Genomic DNA, 15,818 nt, shown 5'->3' on the forward strand with positions numbered 1-15,818 from the left:
TTTATTTGCCAAGGGATATCATGTTTGTCCGTGTAAGGAAGGACACCTTGAACCCTTGTAATGAAAGAAAAGAGGGAGGAAATGTTTAAAGATAAAACTGCATGGTTGTGTTTCTAGTTTTCTTATCTCATCGTGACAGTTTTCTACAAAGTATTTCTGCCTTCTGTGCCAATGGTCTCCCTATCTGTAAAATATTGCTCTCCCCTAAGGCATTGCTCTATGGGAGCTCTAATAAATATTTTACAAATGCTAATGAATCAGGTTATTCAACGGCTCAGTACATCAGTGTTCTCACTTTGCAGGCAGGGTTTTGGCAAAGGCAAAGAACAGGAGAGGGAGCAACCTCATACCACACAGTAAATTTGGAGGTGAGAGTAGTAAAATCTTTTAAGAGTGGAAATGTCCTTTATAGCTTCATTTCATCCAAAGAAGAGGTTCTGAGACTCAGTTCTTAAGTCTGGTAGCTGTTTGGCTACATGGTCCGTTTGTGTGTGCTGGGTTAGGAAGCTTAAACATCTCTCCCTGTGTGCATGAGGCAGCAGAGCTGGCTGGGGAGAAGCTGCAAGTTCATGGAATGGGAAAGAAGTAGGGGTTGGTGAGTTGACTTCTGTATATTTCAGCTTACAGGCATTCAATGCAGGCCAGCCAGTTATTCAGCATTTTAGTAATGGCAACATAGGAGGCTTTTTTCTCCCGGACATCTTTGTCCCCTCTAGGTCATTCTCTGATTTGGATTAATTAGCCTTCTTCTACTTTCCCACTCCACATCTAGGGATCAGCTGTGATCAGAGCAGGCCACGAGCTGAACAGCTCTGGAGTTTCTAGCACTATGTAAAGTGCCAACAGTGGTTAGTGATTGAGGCAGAGGAAGGCAAAGGTTCTCAATCTGTGTGTAAGATCCTTGCAGGAAACTCATTCTGTGCTCAGGTCACTGCAGTTGAGCTCTGGGTGGCAGCTCAGCCCTGATTCATTGGGTTCTCACTGAATTCTTTGCACTGTCACCAGTGCTGGCCTTATGCCTGTTATGCATCTCCTGTACAGTCCCCTGCCGACCCTAGGGAAATCTCCTTTTTAATTCACTGTATCAGAATTGAGTGCTCTCTGCACTCAATTCCCCAATAACTAGTTTCCTCATAAGGCTCTCTAACCAGTGATTTGTGTTATGGTAATTGTTAAAAGAGAAAAAAAAGTCAGCTTAAATATCCGGCTCCTTCCAAGGAGGATTTCTAAATGAATGTTTCAAATATCTGAGTTTGGTGTCTAACTAATGGATCCAATTTCTTTGTTTAAAAAAAAATTAGTTGGGGGGGTTGCGCAGCTAGCAGAGCATGTCTGCCAACAATATTTCCCTTGTCCTCCATTTGCTACTCTGTTCATTTCGATTATCAGATCTTATGAGCAGGGACTGTGCACAGCAGCAGAGGGCTTTTCTGTACAGTTGCAGCTTCCCAGTGCCACTGCCAGACGTGTGAGTAATTGGTTGAGCAGCTCTGCAGAGCAGTCTCCTTGCACCGTCCAAGCTGAAATGCAGAAGTAAAAAAATTCATTCTCAGAGATGAAGAATCATAAAATCATAAGCCTGAAAGGAACCAAAAATCATGAAGAAAAATCTTTTCTCAAAGAAAAATTTTTTGTGAACATATCTGGCATGCTCATTAAGAGTCATTCTGTGATCTTGCAATGTGCTTCTGGGATGTTCTGTCTTCATTGTTGCTTGTAAGACAGCTTTAAATTAATGATAAGGAAGCCATTCAGGGCATGGGCTGCGCTGAGGTTCACAGCTTTCATTCTGAATGAGAGATTAAAGTAAACTGATATTGAAGGCAAGGAGGGAGAAACAAACACAGTCAGTAAGCCTATAAAAGTCTTAGCCAATTGCAATGGTGAACATCCTGCTGGCAAGGGTGACCTTGAATGAACTAAGTGGGATAAAGTCACCAGGCTGGACTGACAGCTGAAGAATCAGGCTGGATTCCAGCAAACAGAGAGCAGATTCCTGACAGGAGTCTCCTGAGCTGTGGCAATGGCTTCTCGGTGTCGGAAATGTGGACAACAGGTACCCAGGAATCTGCCTTTCACTGCTGTCCGGATAACAGAAGGAGAAATGAAATCTTATCATGATTTTATGGGAGGATGCATTAAACTGGAGCGCATGGCAAAGAAAGGTATGTGTAGCATCTTTAAACAAAATAGCATCTTCTCGTAGTGGTAATTGTTTTGTATCCCCAGGCAATTTGCAAAAAGAGATTATATTCTTAATGCTTTCTCTGAGGAGTCAGTGATAATTAAAGGCAACTGGCTGGATTTGGGTATTAACTCAGGTGTGACTGCAGTGTTTGACTTGGCTGTATGTTTCTGGGATATTTGCAGTGATTTGACCTAAAGGAGTTAAAATGAGTGTTGGACTCATTCTGAATAAATGTTTATTTCATTCGAGTGTGAGACACTGTGTTTTCTGTATATGTCAGGAGTACATATCTGTTGTGCATGGAAAATACTTCTTAAAAATAGATGTAAAGAGCTGGAGCAGTGGGTGTCATGACCCAGCTGACCCTGTCACCCTGTGCTCCTGAATTACTACGTAGGTCAATATCTTCCTCTCTGTAAAGATTTTTATTTCACTGTGTTTGGAAAGTAGCACAACAGAGCTTTTTGTGCTCTGTGTGAGTCAGCCCAGGTACAGGGCAGTATTCCACTCTCAGGTGGTTGCTAGTATAAGGTACTGGTACCTAGCAATTTGTGCTAACTGCATGCTAACTGAAGTGGAGTGATGCAGTTGAAATCTAGGCTGTTGACTGTCTATTCACATACCAAGATTGCTGAATCATAGAACACTTTTTCTCTGTGTCATTGAGAGGAAGATTTTTTTCAAAGAGCCCCCCTTCATTTGTTAACTTGAATAAATACTGAGTAAACCTCAAATCCAGAAATTTACAAGATGTTCACTAGTGCATGATGAAGACTCCCAAAAGCATGCAATATGATTGTACTTGGAAGTTAAATTGTTTATTATGATTTAATTAGCTCTTCAGCAAGGAGAGTTGCATTTGATCTGGTAAATCGAGAATATTCTGTAGAAAAAGCGGTGGGCCAGAAGCAGGGTATCAGCTGCAGCCACTGCTCACAAACTGGGCTCTGCAGATGCTTTCTTTAACAGGGCTCTAATGCACAATGTCAGGGCTTGAAAACTGCAAAGCCTGTCCATTGTACCTCTGCTTCTATGGGTGATCCATCCATGCTGATCTTTGGGCTCGGTGCCTACCTATGCATTGTTGTATTTGGCTGACCTTTCAGTAACACTGATGTTTCCAGTGGCACTCTTTGTACTGAGGCATTCCGAGTTCAGCGCAGCGGGGCAGAAATGTCTGGTATCCGGTAAAAGACAGTGGATTCACTGAAGTTCCCTCCTGAATGTTTGATCAGGTTGCTTATGGCTTTGTGGGCCTGTGGACCTGCTGTAGGCAGAGCTCAGGCATCTGCTGCTCTTTTTCTTCCTGTAGTAGAGAGAGGAAGAGACTGTTAAGGGCTTTGCCATGGTTACTGTTCCCAGGGAAACACTTTCTCTGCCTCTCATGTTGAGATGCTACCTGGCATAGTATTACGAGCGGAAATCCCTTGGAAAATCATTCTTTGCTAGGGAACAGAGAGCGGGTCAGATCAGTCTGAGTCTGTTGTCATTTTGTGAGGTAGAAAACATCTTTGTTGCTTTAGTATTAAATTCTGCCAGTGAAGCTGCCGTAGGGGCAGAAGTTCAGTTATTGCTGAGGACAAGGTGCCTTCAGCTGCAGGTATTGGAGCTGTGTGAGTTGTGAGAATACACTGAGGCAGCTCTGTGTGTGGTGACTGTGTTAGAAGGGGGCTAAGGAGCTGGCAAGGTGGCACAGGAGTTCATAGCAACACTGCCTGGATTGTTTTCTCCTGCTCTGAACTGACTCTGACCTTGTGTTCATTGTGGGGTTGTTTTGTTGTTTTTTTTTGGCCTGTGTTTTCTTATCTGTAAAGTAGGAGTGGGAATTACCTGCCTCCATAAAAAGTGGATCCTGATGATGTAGTTATGACTACTTCGTATTACTACTTTGATGACTAGACCAGTTTCCCTTGTCTGTGCTGCATGAACACAGAGGCAGAAATATTATCTGTCCCAGAGAACTTGGACAGTGTCTGACCCACCTAGTCCTACAAGCAAAGACTCATTGACTGCCTTTTTGTCAGGCTGGCTTTCTCCGAACATAGTGGCAGTGCAGGATCCCTGGGGCATGTTCTGACTTACCATCATTTTAGAGGGAGTACCCTTTCTGCAGTGTAAAGGTTGAGCTGGAGTGTTGCTAAGGTCCAATTGGCTGATGTTTACTCAGTACTTCAAGCACTCCAAAATATGGAGCAATTTTCACCTTGTCCATCCCCAGGACGCACATACAGACCACGCCTGTGGAGCCTTTTGGATATTCTGTGGCAATTTTATCTGGTGTATTAGATATCATAATGAGAAGGTATGGAAGGCATGCAGGTAACTACAGCAGAAATAGAGGCCACATGCTTGCAGTGGCTTGTAGGTTACCTGCCTTTATCAGCAGTACTGCACGGCAAGCAGTGTTGTGCCAAGCCATTCCAGTTCCTATGTTCCAGTCTGATCTTCCACATCCCTGGATCATGCAAGTTTCAAGGCTTTCTTTGAATCGATGTGATTTGTTCTGATGAGTGGTTAGAGATGTGGTTGTAGGCTTCTGTTCAGGTAGAGGGATAAAAATAGTGAATGCTCACAAAAAAGAAGTGCTGCTGTGAGGGGCCAGCTGAAAGGCAGTGTCCTTATGGCCATGTGATGCCTGCTGAGAGCTCCACAGCCCTGGCTCCCTGCAAAAGGCTATATGAGCTGCCTACAGGGCCCTCTGGGGTCTGGTGTACAAATGGTGCTATTTTGAATGCCATTATGTGACCCTGAAACTGGGAGCTGCAGCTCCAAGGTGCTGGTTATACCACTGCTATGAGAACCAAAGGGAAGGAGCCCCCAGAAAGCCAGGCAGAGATGTGGCAGGAACCCCAGTCCAGGGCTGAACATTGTTGGAGTGCCCTCAGTTCCTCACGAAACAGATACTGAGGCTGAAAGCAAAGCATAACCTCTTGCCATGAAATACATCATTCTTGCACAGTGGCTCCCATGTCTTTTCAGCACGGACCTGACTATTTATGTCACCCTGCTGCTGGTAAACAGCTTTAATGCTTGAGGACACCTCTTGCCAAACTGGCCCCTTTGTCCCCAAATGCTCCTAGTTAGCCTGTCTTGTTGTGATGCTCAAGTCCTCAAGGGGATCATACACCTACGGCAGTTTTACATGGATGAATGATCCTGGGCTGGCTGTGACTATGTCTCTGCATGCTGTGGAGCTTGGGGCTGCAAGGGGATTTTATATTTTTAGGGGAATAAATGTGTGTTTTTCATCTGTGCTCAAGGCTGGTGGCTGCTTTAATCAGGGTCGTGAATCTGCAGACACTAAGGAGTATGCAGTTTATTACTGAGGCTTTTCAGGATTTTGCTGTTACTGCAAAATCAGGCAAGAGGCTCCTTGCCAGTAGGATGGGGCCTGTCTGTTGTGCTAGCAGTGTTTCTGCTTTTGTCCTCTGTAGGACAGAGGAATGCTGCAGTTTTGTCTGTCCAGCAATAACTGGAGGTTGTTCTCAGTCCTACTGCTGTGTCTCTGTTACTGCTGGAGTTGAAAACCAATTCTTCAGATCCATCTGTTCAGGGAGGAAAAGGGACTCAAGTACTAGAGTGGTTAAGAAATTATGGTGCTATCTCTGGAAGGAAATCCCATCTGAAATGAATTGGGACTGAAATTTGTTGGACTTTTTGGAGCTTCTCCACCTTTAGTAGTAAAATAAATGATAAATGCTTTCCTTTTTCAAATGACTGACCTTGCCACAAAAGTGCTGATGACCAAAACCTGAAGTATAAGTGGTAGGTATTTCTAAATCCCTTGTGACTCAGTCACAGTGGTTACTTGTTACTTGTGTTGCTCAAAATTGTTCTGGTTCTATTTGCATTCAGTATTTCTTCTTCTCTTTAGTAAAAAATACTACCAAGGGGACCTGGAATAACTTTTTTTCAGCTGGCTCTCATTGCATATAGAATAGCTGAAATAAAATATTCTGTTTTCCACAGAGGTTTTTCTGAGAAAAGATTATTATCTTAGATGCTTGTGTTTCTTTTCACCTGTTCCCATCCATATGCAGCATGCTCTGCTGTGGTTGAGAAATACTAAAACCCTGTTTACCTAATCAGAAAAGTCCAGACAATTATGAGACAAATAGTGAAGGCACAGCTTGATTTTCATTTTAGAAGAATTCTGAGAGAGATATAGTACTGCAAAGATCAAGAGAACAAATTCTCAGAGGGCAAGTTAGAGCAGAGGCCTTGTGGGTATTTATGCTTTTCCCTTTCTCCCATGATACCAGAACAAGAAACAACTCAGCAAAATGGAAAAGCATTAAACATGGATAGACAGATTGCTATAATTGGCAATGTTTTGTTAACTTGTGGGACTTATTACCACAATATAATAGCCCAGTTTGCTTTTCTTTATTACCTAAATTGTAGTGTAAACTGCCTGGGGAGAACATTTCAGGGGAGAATGGTGCTGAGTATGCTGGGAGGTTGGAGAGTGCCTGTGCAGAGCTCTCAGCCTGGTTATGCCCACAGAGCTTATTCTCCAAATTCAGCCAGTTCTGCTGCTTCAAGCCCCACTTAAAGACCCAATTCTACTGTGCTAATGTATTGACTTTTTATACAAATTTTTCTGCAGCTTTATTACCTAAATCTTGCTGTGGATTAGCCTGACCAGTGAGTTTTCTAAGACTTGGACATTCCTTCTTCACTACCTGCACATCACCTACTAGAGATACTCAGAATCAAGTATAAAGGAATGATAAATAAATGCTTGGTTGGAGCAGTCCAGCTATATATGAATATTTGGACTATGCCAAGTGTCTTGTTGCACAAATTTCTGATCCTATTAATTAATTCCATTTTTCAAGGGGGGAAAATCCTCCAGGCTCTTACAACTGACAAGAATTATTGACCAAGCATTTTTTTTCCACCTTTTTCTAAGCTGGAATATCCCAGCATCTTGGTTTTGCACAGAGTCAATGCCTTGTTTATATTCAGAACCTGTGCCTATGAGTCATTCTACTGGGGATTGCTCAGTTTAGGCTACTTGTCGAAACTCCTGAGTCACACCTTGAGACATCTGAGAGACACCTTGAGACATCGGGGGATGCCTCTGAGGAGGTCTACAGGAGTGAAGACCTGATTTTTAAATTGGGATACTGTTAATTAGTAAAGTCATCATTTGCTAGCATTGGGAAAAGCTGAGGTGAAATGGGAAGGGGTAAAGGGATACTGTGTTCCATTTTCCCTTGACTTTACCCCTAGGCTCAAGAAGTGACATCTGTCAGAGAATGGATGAAATGGGGGGCAACTTAAATTTTCAAGTCAAAAGCACAATAAAAAATCAATGGGCTGTAAGTCAAAGTGGGAGCTGTAGAACACAAGCCCGTTTCTTTGTGTTAGACCTTCTCTAGAGAAAACAGTAGATTTGCAGTTGCCTGAAGTCTTTAACATTAGATTAAAGAGCTTTCTAAAATGCTGGTTTAATCCAATTGCCATGAACATCTTATGTGTTCAACAAGTCAAACACAATGAACCTAGTGGTCCTCTATGGTTCTGCAGTGAAAGAATCTGGCAAGATGATCTCTGAGTTAGAGGCACTGGGTATGAGCCATTCCTTGTCATGCTTTTGGAGGCCCACACCCACAGGGATGAACACATGAGCATGTGGAGACAGATGCTGACATGGTGCAAGTTATTTCAATGAAACTGGGGTGTATTGTTGCCAGAGAGGATCATGTCCTTGAATATTTTAATTTTTTTAAAGTAAACTTAAATGTGTAATACAGTTGATTCCCAGTTACAAAAACTGAAATGTCAGTATTACCCTATTCTATGGGCTGTGTGCTGGTGAGACAATATTTGGATAGTACAAAATATTGTTCTGTTGAGAGAGGCACAACTAAGCCTTTTCAGCTTGGCAAAGACATTTTGCCAATGCATACTGAAATTACCTGTACTAATTACCCAAATGAAAAAATGTCCAACGTGTAAATTTAGCTTATGAAACTTAAAGTACTGCCCGAGGAGAACGTAGTGGCCTGAGAGGAATTTCTTGGTGCCACTTCCATGGTGAGTTCATTCCTCTCCTTATATCCTGAATCGACATTAGGTTAGTAATTTACACTCACTTGCAGAGTAGCATTTCATCTTCTAACTCCATGGCTAGGTCTGCTACTTCTGCAGCATCTCTACACACGGGGTTAAAGCGCTTTTCAGACTCTAATCATCTGGCACATTGATCAGCCACTGGGACCAATGTGACACTTGTCCCTCTGTGCTCCCAGGGAGGCCAATCCCGGCAGGAAGGTGAGGGATGGTGCCAGGAGGGGGCCGTGGGCTACCCCACATCTGGCTGGGGGCCAGCTGTGCACAGGCTCTGCTGCTGTCTCGGCCGCCCCGGGGCCGGGCTGGGCTCGGTGGCCAGCAGGGCTGTGGGATGTTCACTCTGCACAAGCAGAAGGGGAGGGGAAGCTCCCAGGATAGCAAAACATGTCTGGAATGGGAGACAGATTTTGTACATTGGTTACACGTGGACATTTATACTGGTACAGCAGCAGAGAGTAACATTACACACCCACTGCAGCTGGTAAATTCGCTTGTTTGGCAAGCAGTGTAGGAGAGGCTGGGAAAGGAAGTGCCGTGTAAAATCCATGCATCTTGCCACACTCCTGTTGTACCTTTATGCACCAAGTAGTGTCTGTCTGTAAAGCTACAGGTGTCATAAGGTCTCAGGTGTATCTTGGTATCTCACCAAGCATGGTGATGCTCTGCTTAGCTCTGGCATTTATTTGTAACTACATAGAAAATCCTGTTAGTTTTCTCATGCTGTACTATAAGCATAGTTTGTGTTGGTTAGCTGATGGGAGAAGGATGGAAATCCTGGGTGTATTATCCTTAATACAGATCCACTGTCCAGTAGCCTGTCTGTAGAAACAACTTTGGTCTGCTCCTCAATTTACTGCTGGGGAAAACTGAGGTTGACTGATGAGCTGGATTCCTATCCCTGTGCCTCAATTTCCCTATCTATAGAATGAATGACACTTGTCTTTTTGGAGCCTGAAGACACAGAACAAGATATTACCATTGCATCACACATCCGCAGCTGGGTAAAGAGTGACTTGTATCTAAAGCCACTGAGCTGCTGGGGGTTGTGGCAGTAAAGGGACAGTAAATTTTATGAGTTAACTTAATGTTGCTTCCCAGTATTGTTTCAGACTGCTGTAGGTGTGATGTTGCCTTCATCAAGCCACATGTGTACTCCCTTCATGCGCTGAAAGCTCGTGTTCTGAAGCATTCATTGAACTAAATATGTAAAAGTGATTATTCCCCTGATCAAAAGCTGAGGTCGTGTTTCCTACCAAATTCATAGGTCTCGTGCAGTCTTCTCCTTTGTCTTTAAATAACAGCACTATGTTCTGATGTGTGGGTGTGCCTTCGGGATAGTACTCGAGACAGCAATTCACAGCAGCACTGCTGGTTTCCCTTGGCCCCGAATACCCTACTATTTAAAGTTATTTTAATGAAAGCCCTTTCCATGCCTTAGTTTGAGCAAGTGAATCTGTTTTGTTGCTTGTTGGGCTGTATCTTTATTGTTTGTGCCAAGCTGTGAATGCCTCCAAAGTGTCCCTTTGGAGGGCCCTGAGTGGAGAGCTGTCCAGGCGGGGAGAGGCAGCTGGACCTGGGCACGATTAAACCTGGTGGCTGCACTCAGAGGTCTCTGCTGTGGTTTGCCCTGGAGCTGTTCCTAAGCGGTTTGTGCAGACTCCTCCAGCAGAGCGTCAGCTCTCGGGCGCACCGTTGGTTGGATCCAGGGTTGCTCGCACGGAGTGCTGCCTCTCTCCATCCCTCCATCCCTCCCTGCCCCGTTCCTCGGTGAGCTCATTGCCACGGCGGGACTGCGAGGAGCCGGGCTGCCTCACCACCTCGTGAGTGGCTGCAGGGGCTGCAGGGGAGCCATCGCTCTTTGCGGTGCCTTTCTGTTGCTTTTTCTGGTGGGCTTCTGAGCTGAGCTGCTGGTGACAGCTTGGAGAAGGCTGCAGGAGGGTGGCTGGGAGCTGTCCTGGGCAGAGGTGGCTGTGAGCACTGTTTGTCCCGGAGATGCACTCAGAGGGCTGCTGGCAGCAGAGGTGGCTGCTGTGGCTCACTGTTGGTCTCCAATGACAGTAACCAGGGAAATATTTTTGAGCTAACTGGCCTCTGTTCAGCAGTGAGCAAGCAACCAGCCCTTCAGCTCCTGAGCTCAGAAATTCTGTGAATAGGCTCTGAAATTATTTTGCTGGATGCAATAGTTCAGGACAGGGCCAGTGGCTAGAATTTTTCCAAGATACAGTTTCAGCTATGAAACTGTCTACTGGCAAGCTCTGGGAGAAAAGAATGAAGTCTGCTGTACAGCCTGCTGTATCTCTTGATTAGCTCAGTGTCCAGGCATTGTAGAGAGCATATTTTAGCTTTGCAGTTTGCCACATGTGGGTTTTGTTATTCACGATGGTTTTTAACATGACATTATGGAAATGTTCTTTTCTTCTATTCTCTGAGCAGGAATTGTGTTCTAGCAATCCAGCATTGTTGTGAAGGACAGATTTTGGGAAGAAGATGAATTAACTTTTCTCTGGCAAAATCAGAAACTATCAAGAAACTTTTACTACTGAGGCACTAGGCAAGAGGCTGTCCCATGCTGCTATAAATCTGGATTAATTTATTGAATGCTGAGATTAGACCTTTGCCTTTAATGCCTTTTATTAGGGAAGTTTCAGTTTTGTGGATAGTAGGATGTAGCATCTCCCCACCAGAGGGTGGTCTGTGAAACCAAGCAATATCTTGCTGAGCAGATGATGTGGTATGGTGTGTTTCTTTAGATCTTTTCTGATTATGGATAATTCATAATCTAGAGTAAAGATTTGTTAATAATTTCTTATCCATCTCTTACGATTTTACAGCAATATTATAAGTATCTCCATAATAGGCTAGGATATGAGTTGAACTGAACAGTGGAGAGTGCTTTGAGAATTTTATATTAGTTTTTAAATTTAGCCTTTATGGGGGTTATTAATGGAGAATTCCTAGATATGTGCACAAATGTATGGTGTGTTCTGACAGCAAATAGTCATTGAAATCCATGAAGTGTGACTATAAGTATAAATTTGTACACACCAATGTATTTTTGCAGAATGTACCAACAGTGAATTAAAATGACAGTTTTATGCAGAAGAGGGCTTTTAATTTTTTTTATTTACCAATCAATTTTAAGACTTCTTTAAAAACAAACAAAAAAATCTCCTTCAAACAAGAACATCCAAAGACTGTTTTTGAAGAAGTGGTTAAATGGAAAAAGCAGCAAAGTCTGTTTCTTCATCCAAGGAAGTGTATTCCAAAATATTTTGACTTGGGCTTAGAAAGCTGACATCATGCCTAGAGGGTGCATTTCCATTTGGGAGGGCAAGATTTCAGTTTTTTATGTGAACAGCTCTACTTTCTTCCCCTTATAAGTCAACCACAGTAGACTCCTAATGTGTACTGTGCCTGCCTGTAAAAACAGCTTACTAAAGTCTGTAACCACTCCTGGAGCACAGGAAAACAGCCTCTAAAAAGGTCTTTTCAATCTGTGACCTCTCCACTCTTGTAATTTTATGTTAAAATGAGCATAAAATTTAGTAAATGAGATTAATTGAAAAATGCAGTGATCTGAAGAATTTGAACAGTCTTCCCTGAAAGACTTAAAATCAGCAGAAATATGTGCCTGCAGAGCCAGGCTCAGGTAAAGCTGTACCTCCATCATTAAGCAGCACAGAATGCCTTGGAAATACCAATCATGGCTCAGTGTGATGTCAGGAGAAAACTCCAGAGCTCATCTGTTGTGTGATAGAAAATCACATCAGGCACCAGTTCAGCTTCTGCCCAGGTAAACACTGGGACTCACAGGTTTTTGAGCTCTTCAGAGAAAGGTGCATTTCTAACCTCTCATGGAGATTGTTTGGGAAAGTTTGCAAGGCAATTCCTTCCACACCATGGCCTCAATATGTCCCCTTCTCAAGAGACTGGAACATGCTGGCAGTGCATCACTCAAGACAGTTTTGTTCCTAGCCTTGTTTCTCCAGATTTCTGCAACCTTGGTGTACAAAACTGGGTAGCTGTTGCAACTAAAAATCCACCAACTTAAACAGATTCTTCCAAACATGACCAAGAGTTACTTAAATATTTTGGAAGGATCATCAGTCTTTGGGAGGTGGCCACCAAACTTTGCTATGAAACTTGGCTTTAATGAGGAGAGAAATTACTTTTAAACAAATACTCTTTGTAGGCTTTACAGCTGTGCTTGGTGAAAAATTGATCTGAGAGAAAAGTGGATACCAGCCACTTCTGCTTCATTTTGGCTTTTGCTCTGAGCTGAGCTGAGTCTCTCCTGGAAAGATCGGCTGGCTTTGCCACCCCCCACCCTGCCTATGCCTTACCAGCACTTGTACCCTTCGAGCAGCTTTGCAGAGAGCTAACCCAGATCAGGAGCAATCACCAAGGAAATGATTGCTTCACCTTATTTACAATAACGTTATTCCTGGCTTAGTTTTCAGTTGACTCAACGTGGGTTAGCAAAAAAAGAGGTGGCAGGAATGTGCAGAAGAGTAAGAGAAAGGATGAGATTTCCCTTCTGTTTATAGCTAGATTTTTAGTTCCTCTTTAGAACAATCTGTAGCCCAGAAGCTTGTATCAGTAACTGACCTCACTGTTTGTCTGCCTGGGCTGGGAGAATAAACAAACCCTTTCAGAAGGTAAACAAGGGGCACAAATGGTGAGAAAGAAAAATAAATAGAAATAAAAAAAAAGGATTCTAAACTTAGAGTTTTTTTCTCTGATGTAATAACCTTGAAGTTCTTTTTGACCTTCAAGAAGGGAAATGTTTTGCTTAAGGACTTGAACTGGGAATTCTGGTGGGACAGAATATTTTCAAATCCTTTAGCCTGCTTAAACCTTATCAGTCAAGTGTGCAGTAGTGTGTTTAATTCTTGAAATCTAACTTAGCTCTGCTAGACTTTGCTGTTGTTGGTGGCAAGCAAAGCAGACTCAGGACCTGGGAGAAGTTCTGGACTTCTGTGGGAATTCTGCAACTTTCAACTTTGCATTTGCCTTTTGGTACTTTCTAAGCAGCATAAGAACACACAATGTAAGGTGTGCTTTCATGTTCTTAAAATGAAATATCTGGCCAAGAAATATCTGGCCTCATGCTTAATCCTGTCTGACCCTTTTCCATCACATCAGCAATCTGATTTTTCTCAAAAAAAATTACAAAAGCTCTGAACATAACTTTTGGCAGAGCTTGCACAAAGTAGAAGTAGGCTGATGTACTCCTCTATTTTAGAAAATATTTTCTTTCACTCTCAGCTGTCTTCTTTCACTGTGAATTACATATTAGGCTGTCATTAAGAAGACATGAACTTTGCTCTGGAAATTTGTAGCCCATTATTCCAAGAGTAGTGACTTCAGATGGGGGATTGAAGCCATCCTCTCCTGCAGTCAGCAGAAGGCCAAGCAGTTGTAGCCTCCAGCCACTTAAAAATAAAGAAGCCCCAGTGTCCTGGTGTGGCTGGTGACCTTTAGTTGTCCTTGGTGGAGCAACAGGCACTGCTGTGTCAATCTGCTCATGCAGTCCAGTCCCTCACTCCAGCAGGTCACCTTTCCTTTGCTGTTGGAAACAATTAGTTGCCATTAGCATGTAAACTAGTTTGTGTCTGCTCAGAAAAGAAAGAGCAAGAGGATATTCTTTGTTGCTTTTAACCATCTGCTGTTGGTGCAGCTCCTCCAGACCTGTTGTGGGAGCACAGAGAGCTGGGTGAGACACAGAATAAGCAAGTGTGTGTTTGCAAGCCCAAGCAGGTTTCATTGTTGAATGAGGAATTATGAAGCATAACTGAATGGCTTCCCCCTTGAGGATCAGATAGCACAGTTGCAGTGAGCCTCCCTGGAGAGCTGGGAAGGAGGAGAAGCTGTGCCAGACAGATGGCTGTAGTAATTGCTTTTCTTTTTCTCCCCCTTGGTAGGAAACCTTGGGAAGCAAAACTGTAAGGCCTAATTCTTCTGCATTGAAACTGGCCCCTGCTAGGAATTGAATTTATAGCAGTTTAAGAGGGGAACCAAGAGTAGATGAACTGACTTGTTTCTTTTATTTTTATTTTATTTTATTTTTATTTTATTTTAAAATTAATTTTATTTTATTTTTAATTTTTTTTCCTCTTTTATCACATCCTTATTCAAATTTAAATTGTCCTGGCAAATTCAATTAATTCAAGCAACAAAGAGCTGTATGGTATATGTAAATGTTCATCTTTGATGACCTGTGTAGGGGATTGGCATTGTTTCATGTAACACCAAACAATTAAATTTTTCTTTTTTAAATTTCAGAGGCTATTAATAACTGCCTCTTAAAAAAAAAAAAAAAAAAAGAAAAGAAAAAAAAGAAAAAAAGTGAAGACCACAAGAGCCATCACACAGAAGGTGGGAAATGTCTGAGTCAAGTTTCCCAAAATAAATATGTTGCAGACACTTGGCTGCTGTATGTTTTGATAAGATCTTGAGTTGCATGCCTATCCAGATACAGATTTTATCAGAGGACAGGACTGCTCTAAAGTGACCAGGAGCTGTCTGACCTCCTCTGTAGGTATTAGCAAGGGATGCTATGAAGCAAGATAGTTTTCAAGTTCCTGCAGCTTTTCAGCTTCCTGAAAGCTTCCCCTTGGCCCCCTGTAGTGTTAAAATGTGCCTATCAACACTAAGTTTTTCTGAAGTGTCTATGAACCTGTAGCTGTCAGCTCAGTACCTGCTCATGTCACCCTGAAGAAGGGGTTTTTCAGCTGGAATATCAGTCCCACAGAAAAATGGTACCTTGCTTCTATCCAGGAGGGTGAGCAGCATTTTCTGCTGCCTTCTGGCTTGCAGTTCAGACCAGAGAGGCTTCAGAGCTTCCTGGGATAAAGACAGTGGAACATATAAATGATTAATGCTCACTGGTGCTAGGCAAATGTCATAGCTTTGAAACAAATTCAGATTTGTGTCTTTTTGTTTGCTTATAAGATTTTTCTTCAAGCTTTTCTTCTAGTCAAAGATTAAAAACTTCCTCCAGCAGCCCCAGGTAATGAATCATGTTTCCAGGGACTGGGACTTCTACTGCAAGGTCTGTGCTGTGATGGTGTTACAAACTCTTCCATGTTTGGGGAGTAACTACCTGTAAGCACTGTCCTAGAGGAAGTGCAAATGGGCAGATGGGACCTTGTAGCTGTTGGCTCCAGCTGCTGACATTTCATGGCCACATGATCTGATTTCCCGATTGGGCTCGTGAGGCACCTTCCCTTGTTTTCTCAGATTTTCTGTCTCCTGCTAGTTTCTTTTGCTGCAATTGCTTTTCCCAGCATGTCAGTGTGTGATCTGTACTGGCTTATTGGATGTGTGATTCCTAGTCACCGAATGTGTTTTCTACCACCTTTCTCATCATCTGAACATCTCCTCCTGACTGTGGCTTATAAAAAGGATATTTAGAAACCAGAAACAAAGCTATGTTTAGAGCAAGCTAATAAAGCTAAATAGGGGTTGGGTGGGTGGTGGAATTTCTGTTTTGCTCAAGTCTGATTAATACATTGGCAAACTCCAAACACAAAGTAAATTCCAGGTT

General features: G+C 42.9%; 2 protein-coding genes across 9 annotated transcripts in view; one reads left to right on the forward strand and one right to left on the reverse strand.

Moving 5' to 3' along the window:
• MCF2L2 (MCF.2 cell line derived transforming sequence-like 2) overlaps window positions 1-15,818 on the forward strand; it is a 155,445-nt gene that overhangs the window by 19,165 nt on the left and 120,462 nt on the right. For 4 of the 7 annotated variants that reach the window (XM_038146505.1, XM_038146508.1, XM_038146509.1 and 1 more), the window contains exon 1: window positions 2,024-2,165. The exons of 1 other annotated variant lie outside the window; for it this stretch is intronic. In XM_038146505.1, coding sequence (XP_038002433.1) covers window positions 2,024-2,165 — 142 coding nt within the window. Of the gene's footprint in view, window positions 1-1,373; window positions 2,166-15,818 lie in introns of those variants that run through there. 2 more of the 7 variants (XM_038146500.1, XM_038146502.1) reach the window with 1 other exon arrangement.
• The window catches only part of B3GNT5 (UDP-GlcNAc:betaGal beta-1,3-N-acetylglucosaminyltransferase 5), an 82,184-nt gene continuing 68,560 nt past the window's right edge, over window positions 2,195-15,818 (reverse strand). The window contains exon 2 of one of the 2 annotated variants that reach the window (XM_038146524.1): window positions 2,195-3,494. In XM_038146524.1, coding sequence (XP_038002452.1) covers window positions 3,429-3,494 — 66 coding nt within the window. In that variant the 3' untranslated portion in view covers window positions 2,195-3,428. Of the gene's footprint in view, window positions 3,495-3,532; window positions 4,725-15,818 lie in introns of those variants that run through there. The other variant, XM_038146523.1, reaches the window with a different exon arrangement.

Source organism: Motacilla alba, chromosome 9 (assembly GCF_015832195.1).
Source record: "Motacilla alba alba isolate MOTALB_02 chromosome 9, Motacilla_alba_V1.0_pri, whole genome shotgun sequence".
NCBI classification, from domain to species: domain Eukaryota; kingdom Metazoa; phylum Chordata; class Aves; order Passeriformes; family Motacillidae; genus Motacilla; species Motacilla alba.